The 18431-nt window shown below is 41.7% G+C and overlaps 1 protein-coding gene across 14 annotated transcripts in view; it reads left to right on the forward strand.

Moving 5' to 3' along the window:
• The window catches only part of LOC119737309 (mucin-19-like), an 87184-nt gene that overhangs the window by 42363 nt on the left and 26390 nt on the right, over positions 1-18431 (forward strand). For 9 of the 14 annotated variants that reach the window (XM_038211552.1, XM_038211559.1, XM_038211554.1 and 6 more), the window contains 14 exons: positions 737-859; positions 2273-2410; positions 3142-3300; positions 4892-5044; positions 6124-6246; positions 6694-6930; positions 7315-7578; positions 9210-9470; positions 9934-10050; positions 11260-11526; positions 12153-12281; positions 14457-14723; positions 16417-16536; positions 17293-17409. In XM_038211552.1, coding sequence (XP_038067480.1) covers positions 737-859; positions 2273-2410; positions 3142-3300; positions 4892-5044; positions 6124-6246; positions 6694-6930; positions 7315-7578; positions 9210-9470; positions 9934-10050; positions 11260-11526; positions 12153-12281; positions 14457-14723; positions 16417-16536; positions 17293-17409 — 2475 coding nt within the window. The remainder of the gene's footprint in view (positions 1-736; positions 860-2272; positions 2411-3141; positions 3301-4891; positions 5045-6123; positions 6247-6693; positions 6931-7314; positions 7579-9209; positions 9471-9933; positions 10051-11259; positions 11527-12152; positions 12282-14456; positions 14724-16416; positions 16537-17292; positions 17410-18431) is intronic. The other 5 variants (XM_038211563.1, XM_038211557.1, XM_038211562.1 and 2 more) reach the window with 4 other exon arrangements.

Here is an 18431-nt window from a genome sequence, read left to right on the forward strand (position 1 = left end):
CACTGAGACACTTGCCTGCCTCCCCTGTGCTTCCCCTGTGCAACCTATGGCAACCAACGTGATTATAGGTAACATAGGCGACTCGCGAGCAATGTTTGGGCAACCTTTGAGCCTCCTCTGTGCCTCCTCTGTGCTATCATCGGCGACCAACGGCAACTAACGGCGATCACTGGTCGACCATTCTGCCATGCTTCTGCCTCCTAGGCGACCCTTGAGGCACAAGGGAGGCAGAAGCATTGCTCAGATTGATGGTAAAATTGGCAACAGAACGGATCTAGTACATGGCGACCATAAGGACCTTTGTGCACGGTAATGCTTGTGCCTCCTTTCTGCCTCATTTTAGCCACCTTTGAGCAACCAACCTCCTTGGCGATCTTTGTGCAACTGTTTTGAACACGTTCAAAAATGTATGGCTACCATGGCGTCCATGGCAATGTCTGAACATCCTGTGTACCACCTTTAAATGACCTAGGCAACTATTCGGCCTCCGTTGAGCCTGCAATGGTGACCTGGCCAGTTTTATGGTTGCACAAGGGAGGCTCAAAGGCCGCAGTCCCTGTGTAAATGGGGTCTTAGAACACACCTGTTTGTGGTAGCACAGCAAGAACATTGTCCATAAGGTGTCCTCCAATCTCTTTTGAGCGGGTACTTCTGCAAGAAATCCGCCTCGATCAGTTAGCCTCGGCAAGTTTGATCAGTTGAGCCAGTATAATAAGGATGTGTGTTTTTCTTGCAGCTGTTCCAAGCCTTTGCCTTCCGAATCCCTGTCAGAATAACGGAGTATGTATGCTGAGGGCCAACACCTGCTATGACTACGTGTGTCAGTGTTCATCAGGATTTACAGGGCTACACTGTGAAGGTAGAGCACATTGTGGTTTTCAGTGCCAGCTTTGGGGAGACAGGGGTTGATTTCATGAAACTCATCTTACATGTATCTAGCGACTCATATTAGGACATCAGACGAGTCCCCGCTCTAAGATCGATCCTAGCTAAGACACGTCATAGGATCGGTTTCACTAAACACATCTCAAGCAGGACGTAATGGAAATACAGTTAAGGCAATTGTTATTTACTGGACGAGGACCAAATTGCCAATTTGACGGCTGTTTGGTGTTTGTTTTCACCGCTGGAGTAAACGGTCGTTGATAAGAAACAAGTAAACGCATGTTTCACGCACGTTCATAGAACTTGCCTGGAAAATAATTAGTGTCTGCTTGTAATTATATAGCATTACACTGCCCGAATTACTGCCTATAATTAAGTTTTGGAAGTTAGATATAAATTATTATTAAAACTACTGTGTGTCAGAAACTTTCTCATAACTGTTTCTACAGCAGTTTTTGAAACTATTAGCTTCGAAACTATTACGAAAATGTACCCTTAGGCCAAAACTCGCCTTTAATGAAAAGACTGCACTGAGACAATATACAAATTAAAACGCATAATTATGAGATAAGACAACCCTTAGACTGATCTTAAGTTAAGACCAGTTCAGCGTCATCGCTTAAGGAATTTAGGACGTCTTGAATGCATCTTAAGTTTGGTGAAATAAATCCAAGGAGGAGACCCAAAAATTATTCTTCCTGAGACCCATCTTCAGTCCCAGGTTGTATGATTTGTAGACAATGTGCCCTGTGACATCATGCCAAGAGGCAACGACCAGGCAACCCGAATGTTTAAGCATTCTGTGCATATTGGCTGTTGTAATTACTCTTTTCTTGAAAATGATGGCATGTAAGGTCCAATGCTTTCACAGGATGCTTGATCCCATTCTTTAAAAAGTAAAGTCTGTCCCGAGCCAATGTGGCTCATCAGGCCGGCGTTTATCTCCGGTTTACGTAGCATGAAACGACTGAGAATATTTCTACTCCCCCTGGATGGGATGCTAGTCCATCGCAGGTTACTCCCCAGCTAATGCCGGTACCCATTTATACTCCTGGGTGGAGAGAGGCAAATGGGGTGAAGTGCCTTGCCCAAGGACACAATGTATGACCAGCGGCTGGATTTGAACCCCGGACCCTCTGATCAAGAGTCACGAACCCTAACCACTAGGCCACACACTCCCCCTATTCTTTACTTACAATCAATTAGGACATCACGATGTTGTGACTGTTTTATTTGTGAATGTTCGTTCAAATTCATTCAGTGTCATCCTAAATCATTACGTAAGTAACCCTGACAGAATTTGTGCCTGAAAATTGACAGGACACTAATTATCATGTGCATAACTTGACCCAAATATCATGACGCTTTTTATTTATTTTGTTCTCAGCGATCATTATGAGGTCCAATCCTTGTAACAGCTTCCCGTGCCTGAATGGCGCTGACTGCATCAACATGGACGGTGACTTTGCCTATACCTGCAAATGTCAATCAGGCTACACAGGCATCAACTGTGGGGTATCTATATGTGAGTGGCTCACCAACACAAGCACTTCTTAAAGACATATAGGATCATTTGCTTTTCATGCATTTTGTTTGTTTCCAATAATAACACCACTCAAAATCCAAAGAAGAATGTTCAAACCTAACCTGTTGAAGTTTCAGCTCAGTGGATATTACATTTTCCAGAAAACAGTGAAAAACTGTGCACAATATTTTGATCACAGAACACAATTTCATCCGAATCACTCTTGATTTCCAAAACTCAGTCATTTGACTGATTGTTGGAAATCACCTACATCACTTGATTTCTTCTAAATGACAGCAAGTCAGACGGAATAATTTCACAGGGTGTTTAGTCAAGCCAATAGACGCAGTGGCGAACCCAGGACTTGGCTTGGGGGGGGGGGGGGACTCACTTTTTTGTTTCAAATTTTGTAGAACTACCATTTTTTTGAAATATTTTGCTCAAAACTTTTGGCCACAGAAAAAAATTATGGAGCGGACTATTTTGACATTGGTGGCGTCACTTACACCCCTATTATACAACTCAAAAATGCCACATACATATCACCAAGGTCAAATCGTGGGACTGAAAACACAATTTAAACCAAAAAAAATATAAAAAATTGACAACCTCTTGGGGGGGGGGGGACTCAAGCCCCCCTTGGGTGCGCCACTGAATGAACGGGCTAAGTCCAATGACTACTTGTATATCTGTGTATGCACTCTCTGCTCCCTTTTGTCTTGTTTTTTCAGCTGATGTTGGTGCTGCCTCAGCCTGTGCGTCCAATCCATGCCAATCCGGTTCCACCTGCTCCAATAGCTACCACAGTTCCAGCCCTCAGATCTACCAAGCTCAATACGTTTGCAACTGCAATACTTTCCTGACTGGTATGAACTGCAACACTCCCACAAGTAAGTAGTTTCACTGTTCCCCTTATCACGGATCCTACACACAAGGATTAATGACTCGGCAAAACTCCAGGTTAGACGCGTGATAACGGCCCGTACTGCTACAGGTGGCAAATACCATGAATACTTGTCAACAAAGACCACTGCGCGGGATGGCTTTCAGATTTGCAGGGCTCTGCGCCCGATCTGGTGTCGAAGTCTGTCAAGCCAGCTAATTATATTTGTGAATAATCATGAGTCTATGTTTTTGGCCTTTATTATTGAATTCTGATAAGTGATAACTACATAACCATGTTAACGCCGAGCACAATATCTTTAGCTTTAAAATGAACTATGAAATATCGCTTTTGTTTCATTGGTTCAGGACTATATCTCTCAAAAACTTTTTTATGAAAGCCTAATTAAAAACGAAATTTGGATAAACGGTGTTCTCCTCGAAATTTGACATTTATTTCCCGGGTAAATACTTCATCTATGACGACAAAAACTGCACAATACCATCTGTTATATCCTGAAGTATTTATTCTTTAACAATTTTGAAACAATTACATCTTACTTAAGGAGAAGTTTTGCTAACAGTTTTATGAATATTTCAGTTTTAGATGTCATGCAAAAAAACCAACACAATGGCACATCTGGAAAATTCGCGATTACGCGCCAACGGGTATTAATGCCCGTTATCACGCGTCTAACCAATTAAGGCAAGTCTGCTCAGTGCATTTTGTAAGAGAGCTCAGAACAGTCGTTTATCCTTTTGTGTAGGATCCGTGCCCTTACTAAACACTTACGCCTTCCAAACATTTAGAAGCAAACCAACTTGAAGAAACTTTGTTGTTTTTGTTTGTTTTTTATTGCTTGGACATACATCTGCAGAGTATGTCACTTGTGTATGCCGACCACATTCTCATAATCGTTCTCAAATACTTTGGAATATTTGTTCCTCTGCTGCTTAATAAGACACGGTTAAAAAACACCACCCCTAGTAGGAAATGTACCCCAAGTTGTGTGTGTGTACTTTACATAACTCTTGAGGACAAGGCATTGTCTTTCCCTTTGTCCCTGTAATATAACACTCTCCCATAGACTAAGCACACAAACACATAATTGAGGACCGTTTTCAACCAAAAAATTAACGATTTAAGTTGAAAAGGAATCCGTTGTTCTCCCTTTATCTGTTGACCCGCGGAGTGTATTTAGTGCACGAACACACACACATGTCAATTCCTTGAACTTTTGAATTAAATACATGTGCAAAAGTTGAAAACTCATGTCATTCCTGAAATTACCTAATGTGTAAATGTCACCCTCGGCTTTCCTGGGGGCATACACAATTCCAGGAGCCACATGGCACAGATAAGATAATGGAAATAACTGAATAACTCTGTACACATAAAGATGCATCAAGAATATGTGTAGGGGGGTTGGCTGTTATCAGTGTTGAGTGAATGTTTCTTAGTGTAAAAAGAACGTAATTAATAGACCAAATGGGATAAGCAACGCGACCAAGACTTGTAGAAATGTTGCAAAAACATTCAAACATTTGGAAAGAAAGACGTGAGCAGTACAATTGTCTTTTTCTACCAAACTTCAATAGCCAATGCACCAACAATGAACGTGTGTGGCTCCCTCCCCCGACCTTGTGCTAATGGTGGGACGTGCAACAACATCTACAACAGCTATCTGCAGTCGGTGGATTACTGGTGCAGATGCCAGCCATCATTTTTCGGACAACACTGCGAAATACCATGTAAGTACTTGGTACAAGGTGAAGTGTACACCCTCCCCACACCACCCCACACCCTCAATCCTGTCCATCCTTCAAGAATAGGTATCAGAGAGAAGCATTTGACCAGACGAACATTATGAATGGTCAGTGAATGTCCACTCCTAACTTCACGCTCTGGTTAACAAGGAATTTTGACCTGTGCAAACGTACACATATGGGTCGTTCCATAAATTGGAGATCCACATTTTCCCCAGTTTTCATTAGACATCTGTGATTTTTTAATTCAGATCCACTCCTTTATTAACGCAGTCATTCTCCAAGAGTGAATATAAATAGCGAATTACTAACCCAAGAAATAACAAATTATTTGAAGTCATTCTTGATGACACTTGAATGGCAAAGTATAAAGTACCAAGGTTACAGGGACGGGAATTATGTCCCACCTTGGAACCTAGATTTATGGAATGACCCGTATGGGGTGAGTGCACAGTATCATTGCTAGAGCTGTAGGCAGAGATTGGCGATCGTAGTGCAGGATTCTTCGGTTACCAGAGCCAGGGAAGTGGGCTCAGTTGTGCCGTAGCTACAGGAGAAGATATGTTGGATCGAGCATGAAAGTGTTCTGTTCCACTATTATATCAAGTAAATAAGCGATAACTTTTTGGGACTTGAGTTACAGAGATCTTATCAGGAGCTTGCGACACCATCACGGTGTCTTTATCAACTGGCATTGTTGAGGCCCTCACGTGACCGTCACGTGACCAAGCTTGGTCACACGACAGGAGGCGGTCGTACATGTGGGCCTCCTGTCGTGTGACCAAGCTTGGTCACGTGACATGAGGGCCTCAACAACGCCAGTTGAAAAAGACACCCTGACGGTGTCGCAAGCTCCTGATACAAGCTCTGTAACTCAAGTCCCAAAAAGGTATCGTTTATATACTTGATATGTTGGATGATTGAAAACTGTACAAAAATTTCAGATATTTACATAGCAGCCCTAGTGTTGGTACCAGTAGCCCCAGTGTTGCAAGCCAAAGTGCTAGGTTTTAAAGGCAATTGTTAAAGTTTAACAGAATGTACTTTTTCCTTTGGTCCATCAGATGCCAATCCATGTGTTCCCAACCCTTGCCTGAACGGTGGAACGTGCTCTTCAAGTGACCGCAGCTTCACATGCCAATGTGCTGCTGGTTTCAGCGGCAATCTCTGCGAAACTCAAGCTGGAGGTAGGCTGTCCTTAAAAAGGCATTTCACTGCCTTCAAAATGCTGATAAATTAGAAAGCATCTCCATTTTTATTTATCCTCTTGCCTGCGTGTTGAATCCAACACTCTAGACAATCCTGTAGAATTGTGTACGTTTAGTTTTGTGTGTCTCAATTTTTGCGCGTTCTGCATCCATTTGGATATCATGTAATTGGACAATATTTTGCAAGCTGCGTTGACCGATTCTACTGCGTAAGGTTAATTACTGCAAAGCACCGTGAATGTATATATGTCATTTGGAAGACTTCTTTGTGTATGTGCTCATGCAGTATAATTCTCTGAAGAGTGTTGATAATGCAAAGCTAGCAACTTGTACATTTGTAACAAATGTTAGCTTTTCCACTTTTATGCTCTGATTGTTGATATTGCCGATCCACTGAACTGAAACTGGTCTCCAATTTTCATTCAGACACGACGCCGCCCCAAGTCTTCAACTGTCCCAGCGATTTTGCTTTTGATGCCGGCTCCCAATCAGTTGTCAACGTTCCGTGGACTGAGCCGCAGGTGTTTGGCGGAACCTTGTTCTACCAGACGCACACTCCCAATTCTACGCCCTTCCAAACCGGAACCTCCACCCGTGTTATCTACGTCTTCGCTGACGCTGCTGGAAATTTGGCCAAATGCTCCTTCAATGTTTTGGTTACTGGTAAAATTGATTTGTGAATCTTTCCTACTAATTTGCAGTTTCTTTTCTTGGCCTTGCGTATTTGGTTTGTCTAAATACTGTTACTAAAGGCCTGTTACTACTCACAGCAAAGTGCTGGTGTTGTGGATTCCCAGAAGATGAACTCCTTTTCAACTCCAGCGAATTCCACTGCAGATGTTTCGCGTTCACTTTGTGCAAAGTATGAACCAGGTTTTGTTTCCTGCATGTGTCACTGCTCAGGAAAGATTTGTGCACAAACTCTAGAGGCAGAGATGCTTGGTTTGGACATTTTACAAAATATTTAATTGTGCTGCATTGTTGATCTTTGATTTACATTAAAATTGTTGAAAACATGGTGTTATATTTTTTTCTTGTGATGATCAGGAAGCGCAGTCACAGATAATTCGATGCCGAGCATCACCTGTCCAAACGCTCCCACCGCTATTATCAGTGGAGACGCTACCACTGTCCGGGTGACATGGTCTCCCCCAATAGCATCCGACAACCAAGGGCCGCCTCTGGTGTCGAGCGACCGTCTGTCTGGCTCACCGTTCCCAGAGGGTATGACTCCAGTGACCTACACAGCCACAGACTATTCTGGCAACCGGGCAACCTGTACCTTCCAGGTCACTGTTACAAGACAAGGAGGTATTGGCAGATTTTCTAGAGTTTGTAATCAAAAGTCATCGCAAATCATGCAATCGCAAGATTTCGGTCTCTAGTCAAGTTGAATTAAGTTTGATTGTTGTCCCCTATTACCTGTGATCTGAATTGTGATTGATGTGACTGACTCCATAACAGCTGTTCAGACTCTGTTCCTATTGTCTTAGCGACAGCATAGATACCAATCCAGAAAAGAAAAAGCCTGCCAGGCACACGACCAGAACAAGTTGGAAGAGGAACATGTCATGTTTAAAATTTGAAAAAGTAAGACTGCTGCAAACTGCTTACTGACTGGGTGGACCTGAAATATATAAATCTAAAAATTAATGTGGCCTGACGTTGCGAACTTAGCAAGTTCTTCTTCAGAGGCTAAAACAGAAATGACAGAGGTACATACATTAACATGGGGGTGCACACAAACATGCAGGGATGAAAGAAGAAACACAAAAGGAGGATTAGGTGCGAAAGGTGTGGAAAGATGCAGGGGAGGGTGGATGAGAGAACAAAGAAACAAAGGGAGATGGCAAACCACAAGGGGTCTGGTATGAACAGGGGAGGGACCAGAAAGGGGAAGGATCAAAGGTCACAGGGAGTGGGAATGGACAAAAGAGTGTGGGAGTGAAGGGGGATTAAAATGTTTAAAATTTGACGATTTTGGTTTTGTACAGAGCAGCATAAACCTTTTCCCCATGCATTGATCCAGGGATGTAGTCGAGACCATCACTAGTCTCTGCAATCCATCACAAGACCCAATTCAACTCACAAGCTATTCAGATCAACATTGACAAAGGCATTCCTTCCTTACTGTTCATCCACTGTTACTTGTGATTTACTTGTGACTGGACTTGTGATTTACTTGTGACTGGACTTGTGACTGGACTTGTGATTGGACTTGTGATTTACTTGTGACTGGACTTGTGATTTACTTGTGACTGGACTTGTGACTGGACTTGTGACTGGACTTGTGACTGGACTTGTGACTGGACTTGTGACTGGACTTGTGATTGGACTTGTGATTTACTTGTGACTGGACTTGTGATTTACTTGTGACTGGACTTGTGACTGGACTTGTGACTGGACTTGTGACTGGACTTGTGACTGGACTTGTGACTGGACTTGTGACTGGACTGGTGACTGGACTTGTGACTGGACTTGTGACTGGACTTGTGATTGGACTTGCGATTTACTTGTGACTGGACTTGTGATTTACTTGTGACTGGACTTGTGATTTACTGTGACTGGACTTGTGATTTACTTGTGATTTACTTGTGACTGGACTTGTGACTGGACTTGTGACTGGACTTGAGATTTACTTGTGACTGGACTTGTGATTGGACTTGTGATTTACTTGTGACTGGACTTGTGACTGGACTTGGGATTAGACTTGTGATTTACTTGTGACTGGACTTGTGATTTACTTGTGACTGGACTTGTGACTGGACTTGTGTTTGGACTTGTGACTGAACTTGTGATTTACTTGTGACTGGACTTGTGATGGACTTGTGACTGGACTTGTGATGGACTTTATCCCTTCATTGATCATCTCCTTCATTGACCATCTCAACTTCAAACTTGTTCATAACAATGTGTGCCTTTTCTTTTCTTGTTGCCTCCAGGTTTCACCGTGCAGTGCCCAAATCCAGTCAGTATACCTGCTGATGCTGGCCAAGACTGTACCACATACACCCTGCCCAACCCCACCTACTCCAATAACGTGGGCGCTGTTACACTGGGCTATCGGCTCATTGGCGGAAGTGCCACTGGGCAAAATTTCTACACCACCCTGCCCTTCTCCGGCAGCTTTAGGTACAGGGCAGTGGACTCCAACGGAAACGTGGCCGAGTGTACATTTGTCCTGAGCATTACTCCAGGCGTTGGTATGCAGTTGTGCTTTTACCTTCTTTCCAAGGAAAGGGTTTTGAGGGAGGGGAGGTCCCTATACAGCAGTTGAACCAAACTGACTTCTCCCTGAGAGTTAGTGTTTCATTATCGTTGAATGTTTTGAAAAAAAAAAAATTAATCTCAGCTTTGTTATGTCAAAATGTTGCATCGATAATTAAGTCAAACAAAAGTTGCACTGTTTTTAACCTTGAATTGTGTTGTATGACTGAAAGTTGATCAGAAACAATTGTGTGGTTTGAAATTTCCTGTGCGTGATTAGTAGGTTTGGTTTATCACATGTGACTGTAATGCATGAATTATTTAAGTTATCCCAAAGCTAATTCTTCATCTCTACATGGCTGTCTGTGTTATTAGAAATTAAACATGAAATGCTCCCTGACTTGGGATGATCAGCAGTCAATTGATGTTTTTCCTGCGGGGGACTTGATTTTCACACAGATCCATGCTCACCAAATCCATGTCAGAATGGAGGACAATGTTCAGTCGCTGTTAATACGTTCAGCTGCCAGTGCCCTACTGGATTCACCGGAACTACTTGTGAAAATCCTACTGGTGGTATGTCTACAAAACTATAGATTGGTGACAGCTTGCCACCAAAACCACTTCAACGGTCATATATTTACACCACTTTCCTTGCCGAAATGGGCAGGGGGAGGGAGAATACAACACAGCTGTGAAAATCTACCCTCTGGTCTATATCAATGTCTTAAGTCATTTTTCCATAAGAAGCAAATCATGGTTGATATTTTTGGGATCTACGTTGTTTATAAAAGTCGAAATGTGTTTGGGCACTTGTTTTTCAAGTTAAAAAGATTTAACATGTGCTTGCAATGTGTGAAAATACACACTTGTAATGTGACATCAAGCTAGAACGCTTCAATACAATGTCAAGTGGAACGTTGCTATACTGTTATAACGAACATTCGGCTTTACCGAACATCGTGCTTGGCTCCCGATTGTTGCTGTACAAAATGTACCGAACATTGTTGTTGAAAAATGTCAACAGAAGAGTAACAAGTGGCTATTATTTCCCCAAGGAATAGAAGGAGAAAGCCACCCATTGCTGTAGGCTGTAAGCTAAAAAACTGTGGAATTACATAATTCAATAGTGGGCATGCGTTCAAAGTCATCTTTCAGTAACCACCAGGGCGTGCAGGGTGAAGTTCTGAAGGGCGCTATTTATTAAAAATGGAGTACCGGAACACCAGCAGCTTACAATCGCTATACGGAATGATCGCTATCACAAACAATTTCTGTGGATCCCACGATGTTCGTTATAGAGGCGTTCCACTGTATACCCATTCTGAAATGAAAATTCTATTTATTTGCTTTTCTTCTCGCTAACACTTCTTTGCCAGGACCTTGGTCTCCAAATCCTGTCAGTTCTTAAGTGTCTACAGGGGTAGCCACATAATGATGTTAGATTAATTGCTTTTAATAGAAGACGCATTGTTTTTGCATAAATAATGATACAAGAGCCGAACCTAATAGAACACAAAAGCCAGTTGTATACTGTATTTTTATCACATAGGTCAAGCAATTAGTTCACTCCATTTTAATGTGACGGTTAATTTGTTTGATTAATTGAATTTGATTGGATTTATTTCCAAACATTATGATTATAGTAACGAACAATTCAAATTAATGGAATATACACCAATCAGGTGACAACAAAGATAGAGTGTTTAGAATCAAATCGAGTCAGTTAATTTGTTTTGCGAAGGTTTTGCGATGTTTTTTTTCTTCAAATCTTTGCACCGATAGGTTTCCAAATCACCTGTCAGCCTCAAGTAAGTGTTTCTGGCACACCCAACTCACCTGTCAACGTTAATATACCGGAACCAACGGCATTTGGCAACACAGGACAAGTATTCTACACTTTCGTCGCTAATAATGTTCAAATAAGCAACCCAAGAGCATACCAAGTGACTGCTCCGGCAAGTGGTCAGTTTACTGTGCCTGTCAGCGTTACGGCTTTTGATTCTGGTACAAACCAACAACGGACCTGCCAAATTAACATTGTAGTCACAGGTAATATTTTCTTCTCTACAATATCCTTGTAAAATGTATGTTGCAGATATTTCTGATACATATGTCTATGTTTATGTACATGTACAGATTCAGGATGTGTGATAGCGCCTGATAAAATAAGTAAAACAAAAAGTACACGACATTTGATTCTGTAAGAAATTGTCAACAGTGACCAGAGCGTACATTGAATTTGAAACTGAACCATGAACTGTAGGTATGGTGAACATGTTCTTGATTGGACCATTTGAGTTTACTGTGTGGAATATTCCTCAGGAGCACAGCTTTAAAGAATGTGACTCCTTGTTTCTTCCAAAATGGGTAATAAATGTCAATAAGTAAATATTTGAATTTTTTCCAGCTACCACTTTTAACTTGTGTGCAAGCTCGCCATGTCTGAATGGCAGTACATGTGTTGCCGGTGCAAATGCTTTCACATGCGTCTGTGCTGCAGGATTCCTATGCGCATGAGCCAGTGTTCTTGTATGCGCACATGCGGAGTATCTCTTCCAAGGAGCTCTGTTAAGCAGTCACACCGCACCATGTTGCACCACTTAATGTTGGCTTGCTGGAGACTATAATAGTATTTAACAATGTGAATAATGAAGCCTTTAATTGATCTCTTTCAGCGGCTGGTGTCACCCCATGTGCCATCAATCCATGTCAGAATGGCGGTACCTGCAACGTCAATGGAAATACTTTCTCATGTACCTGTGCTGGAGGATTCAGTGGGACTACATGCACTATTCCCCCGACTGGTATGTACATATACCATAGAGCTATATTAAATTACTAGAGCGCTAACTTCGTGTACAAAGTAATGCCTGCTGGGCGCATTCATGTTTGTGCACAAACATATGGAGACCTAGAAATTGTGTACGTCTTTTGTATCGCTATTTGCATATCTGCGTTTGTATTCCATGCCGGTGCGTCATCGATGCCAACACGCCCAAAACCGAAATGCACGATCAGCAACTGAGCGTGTCATTTTACTCTGCGCAAACAGTGCAACATGTGCGCGTATTCGCTGCAGATGCTTTTTGCCGTCACGTTTTTTTTAACTGTCATGATGCGCTTAAGTTGTTTGCGTATCTTCTACTTGCGCGTTGGATTTAGAGTACACTTTCAAAATTCAATTCATCTAATTTAATTATGTTCTACAAATACACACATGAATTCAAAATGTCTGCGCAGAATGACGAGTTAGAGCTCTAGTAATTTAATATAGCTCTATGACATATACAAAACAACAACCCCGTAGCTAGTACTTAAATGCAAGGCTATTTAGAGTTTGCTATGTAGGGCATAATCTATTTACTTTGGCAAAAGTGTTGTCAATGTGAAAAGCTCATTTCTCCCTGTTTCCAGATTGTTTCGAACACTCTTTTTTATTTGAAACGTTCAGGGTTTGGAACAATGAAGGTGTTATTATGTAACACTGTCAGAAAATGCACAGAACGTGATTATGAGTGGACTGATTGCAGTGTAAGAGAAGTAAGCCTGCATGCAGAAAGGCAAACTTTTGTTAGAGTTGAGTCCACCAAGTTTTCTGAATTGGATTATAATGTAGAAATAGCATCAGAAAGACAGCATGTGGTGAATATGTACTCCTATATCAGACAAAATATGTATTAAGAATGTCCAGATTTGCAAAAGGTCTGAATCCAAGTCCTTTTGAAGAGGGACTTGAGTCGGAAAAGAAATAGACTTCAGCTCTTGAAGGGGTAATAATCTGGTAGTTGTTGTAGTGCAAAGCTTGCATTGATTTTTCTGTTTCCAAGTGATTTGTCAGTCTCATTTGGGAAGACTTAAATGAGCGTGGTAGATAAATCAAATAAAAGTCTCCGGTTTCTGGTGCGCACGTGTTGCTGTAGCCATGCACATCGGCAAAGTTAAAAAGTTTTATTTCAATGTAAGATGGTCTCTCAAAACCGCCAAACTCACTGGTTTGATTGGAATCCTGCTGCTGCACAATTTTAACATGTTTTTGTATGGGGTTATGATCCAGTGTAAGTGTTAGGCCAAAAAAAAAAGTCTCCGGTTTCTGGTATGGAGCTTGCTCAAAAAGTGGTGCGGCGACGCGGCTTTTTTTTTTTTACACGATTTTTTTGCTTCAAATGTCGGCTGATGACTGCAAATGGTGCCCGACTAAACTTAGTGCAAATATATGGGAGTCCAGAGAGGCCACATAAAGCTTATTCTCGACCATAACCCAATCTAAAAACACGTTAAAATTATGCAGCAGCAGGATTCCAGTCAAACCAGTGAGTTTGGCGGTTTTGAGACATCATCTTTCAATGAAAAAAAAAACTTTTTCATTTTGCCGACGCGCATGGCTTCGGCGACGCGCGCGCATACCAGAAACTGGAGACTTTTTTTTTTTGGCCTTATGTGGCCTCTCTGCGCTCCCATATATTGTGCACTAAATTTAGTCGGGCACCATTTGCAGACGGTGTTGCAATTGTGCGTCTGGAAGCCAGACTGAGGGAGCGATGGTCGTGTATCTGGAACCTGTAAACGCTTTTTAAGTAGCGCAATATGTAAGGGAGCAGACTAATGACCAGCCTGGCAACTCATGCACGATGTCGATGTTGCTGTATGGTCTGACGTTTTCTCAGATTTTTGTCTTGACTATCCAAATTTCCAAAAATATGTTCTTGTCGATCAAGATCGTAAGTGGGTGCAGAATAGAGCCTTATGGCCTTACAGAGGTCACCTAAGGCTCCACTCTGAAGGATATATTTTTGAGAGTTTTAAGGGGATAAAAGCGTCATCTGCAACATCAGATGACATTTAAAGAAAAAAAAATGGGGGGCAAAAAAAATAATAAATAACCCGCGTCGCCGCATCACTTTTGGGGCAAGCTCCATACCAGAAACCCAAGACTTTTTTGGGGGCCTAAAGTATTTTTTTTTAAATCTTTGCACTGTTAGGGTTCCAAATCACATGCCAGGCTCCGGTTTCTGTGTCTGGCACCCCCGGCTCAACTGTCACTGTTCAATTACCTGAACCAACGGCAACCGGGAACACGGGGACAGTAACATTCTTCTTCTTCGCTGATGGTGTCCAAGTAAACAGCCCGATGATGTATCAAGCGTCTGTTCCAGCAAGTGGTCAGACCACTGTGAATCTTCAAATCTACGGTGTAGATTCTGCAACATCACAAACAACGAACTGCATGACACAGGTTATAGTTACAGGTAATGCGCTTTTCCTTTTCTACAAAGCTCTTGTAAAATAAAATGCTGATTTTTGTGTGGACCAAAGTGGAGGCCCTTAGGTGTGAGCATGATTTTAGCAAGGGAGTAGCTTGCGCTGTTTTCCATATGCACAAACGTGTACGATAGACTGCTGTTTCAGATAGAAGTCTGCCTGATATGTACAACGAATTGTGATGGACACACACACACCCCCACCCATGTTTGTTTTACATACGCTATGTGGACATTCCTTTGTTTTCGTGTAGTTAAGAAAACTCGGTACAAAAAATAACTTTACTTTTAAAAACTGTGAAAACTCTTTCAACCCCAAAGTTGTTTTTTGATTTCCTTGAATGTTTCTCTTCATTCTGCGACAGATAACCATAACCCAAAAATGCCTCTCAACCTGTTTTCCAGAGAGGGCGAAACGTTATGTGGACAGGGCTTAGTCCACATAACGTCGCCTCACCTGCATTATGTGGACATCTTTTGTTCACATGTCCACATAGTGACTGTAAGACAAACTCACAAAATGTCAGCATCGGCACAATTTCTTATTCATTTGTTTCTCCTTTTACTGTAGCCTGCCATTACTAGCTTACAGATGCTCCACAACCAAAGCGGAAGTGTGCCATTATTTAAGTTTCTCTTCAAGCAAATTTGAATCCTCGATGCTGATTGGTTGATCCATTGCAACAAACCATGCTATATTATACAAATATTGAATGTTTCGAGTGGTGTAGTAAAACTAGCCTCCCGAGGTGATCCATGGACCATTCTATTTTCCCGAGGCGAAGCCGAGAGTTAATAGAATGGTCCATGGATCACCGTTTTACTTCACCACGAGATAAAGCATTCAATATTTGTTTTATAACACTTCACCCACAGATTCTGCTTGATTTTAATATTTTAAATTATTTAAATCTGAACACAGTTGAAATAAACTTCAATTTTAATACAAAATTGGTGGAAAATGTATTTCTCTCTTAAAAACTACCCCTTCACGAAATATTTGAACCCAAGTCTGCGGCGCGATCTCTTTGGAATAATACGCGCTACGCACAACGTGCAACGCGCACACCAACATGCATTTGCACACAAATACCGCGCCGTGGAAATAGTACTTTGGTTGCTTATGGTATAGTACTTTGGTTGCTATGCGCATAGTACTTTTGGCCGTGCACAGAAAGATAGCAAAATTAGAAAGTAACATGTGACTCGCTCTCGGCCAATCAAGACACAGAATCTGTGGGTGAGGTGTTATAATATCCCACGTAGCATGGTCTATACAGCACTCTGCGTATTACGCTATTCTAAGATGCCCACACCTTTCCTGCTGTACGCACGTGAAAATCTCTGTGTCGCACACAATGGGTATTTCGTCTCAACTTAATGTGTCCGGTTTGCTTGAAGATAACTTTGTGGAACACAAGTAGAACACACAAAAATTGAGTACGTCTGCGTCCCACATACCACTCGGCCTTCGGTTGTGAGGCATGTGGGACACAACTGACCTAGGTTAAACGATTACTCCATGTTCCACTTGTGCTTGTGGGATATCAAATAATATACTCAATGTAGAAGTTGATTTATAAGGTTTTGAAAAGTGTTGCAAATCAACGGTTTCAAAGAAAGAGTTGGGAGGACCATATACTTTGATGACACCCTGCATTTTTTTGTGGGTATGTTTCAGGTGGCGGTGTCTCCCCATGTGCGAGCGGCCCTTGCTTGAATGGCGGTACCTGTAACGTGCAGGGTCAAGCGTGGACCTGCACCTGTCCCACTGGCTTCTCTGGAAGCAACTGCCAGCTGGGTAGGTCACTCTTAAGAGACCCATCCATTCAGCCCCAGCAACATGTGCTCCGTCTCCAATGCCACAATAAGCCAGTTCCGTATCTCGATGAAGTAGTCCAGGTCAAAGGTCATTCCAGATCAAATCGCTGACGTGGTGAAACGCGATGTTACGCAGACGCCCATTCTGATTGTTATTAACACGCGAGCGTCCATCGCCCGTCTACCTGGGCGTTTCATGCGCCTTTGATGAGCGTTTGATTATCCCGAATGACCGTGACCCTTATTGAATTGAAATACCGAACTGGCATATTGGAGATGTCATTTTAAGTGGTGGAAGTTACAATAGGTAGAAATCACTGGCTGATTTAGCTCTTATTGTAAACACCAAAAGGTTATCACTGCTCGTGGTTTAGGCACGAAATTCTAACGAATGCCAGGGAAACTACCTGATTCTAGTAAAGAAAGAGTTCATCCAATTCGTTAGTAAAAACGTCATACACCTGCGCACCACTGATTACTGGCGTCCATTGGATAAACACTCAAGTTACGTTAGCTTCCGGTTCCAATGGTTCCAATGCTACTTAATGGCCAGTGGGCCTGGTTTAAATATACAAAACATTATGAGAAATGGATCGCTTGTACATGTAGTCCTAATTTCAATATCCAACTTCAGTTGCATATTTAACATTGCAACATACCAGGGGTTATGGCATAGCAAGATTGTAACCATAGGAAGGAGGTTATTAGTATCCTCGTATCCTTGATTCTCCTACAGATCCCTGTTCCGTGGCTCCATGTTTGAACGGTGGGGTCTGCTCAGTGAATGGGAACACCTTCAGCTGTGCATGCCAGAATGGATTCACGGGGGATATATGTCAGACTGCCCCTGGTGGTAGGTTTACCAGCCTAGAAATAAGGTGTTTCACGGTAATATACACCGTCTTGCCCGCGGGGTAAGTTTACACACGTTGCTGTGTACGCATCGTCAATGGAATACTTTTGCGCTTCCAAATCACCATGCGTTCATTCCAAAATGCGCCCACGTCTAACAACACGTGTTCTTTTTGCCCCGTGAACAAGATGGCATATTACCGTGAAACTGTTTTAACAAAAAAGATTGTGTTTTTTTTAAATGTAATAAGCGCCAAAAGGTTTATATATTAGTTTACTTCTTATATTTATTTCAGTTAATACAAGGTGATTTGTGTGGACTTTTGGCAGCAAAAACAAGTGACTTATGCGCATTATGCAAGTTTTTATGCACAAATTGCACTGGATGATATTTACACATTTTTTCCTCAAAATATGTAAGATAAACTGCTTTTAGCCCTAACAGCCCTGAATCCTCCAAATTTAATACAATGTTGCACACCCATAGGGAGTTTTAAAAGACGTATTGTTTTTGCATAAAAAATGAAACAAGAGCCGAACCTAATAGAACACAAACGCCAGTTGTGTACTGTATTTTTTATCACATAGATCAAGCAGTTAGTCCACTCCATTTTTATGTGAGGGTTATTTTGTTTGATTGATTGAATTTGATTGGATTTATTTCCAAATATTATAATTATAGTAACGAACAATTCAAATTTAATACAATGTTGCACACCCATAGGGAGTTTTAAAAGACGCATTGTTTTTGCATAAAAAATGAAACAAGAGCCGAACCTAATAGAACACAAACGCCAGTTGTGTACTGTATTTTTTATCACATAGATCAAGCAGTTAGTCCACTCCATTTTTATGTGAGGGTTATTTTGTTTGATTGATTGAATTTGATTGGATTTATTTCCAAATATTATGATTATAGTAACGAACAATTCAAATTAATGGAATATACAAAACAACAACCCCGTAGCTAGTACTTAAATGCAAGGCTTTTTAGAGTTTGCTATGTAGGGCATAATCTATTTA

Source organism: Patiria miniata, unplaced genomic scaffold, assembly GCF_015706575.1.
Source record: "Patiria miniata isolate m_02_andy unplaced genomic scaffold, ASM1570657v1 HiC_scaffold_3, whole genome shotgun sequence".
Taxonomy (NCBI): Eukaryota; Metazoa; Echinodermata; class Asteroidea; order Valvatida; family Asterinidae; genus Patiria; species Patiria miniata.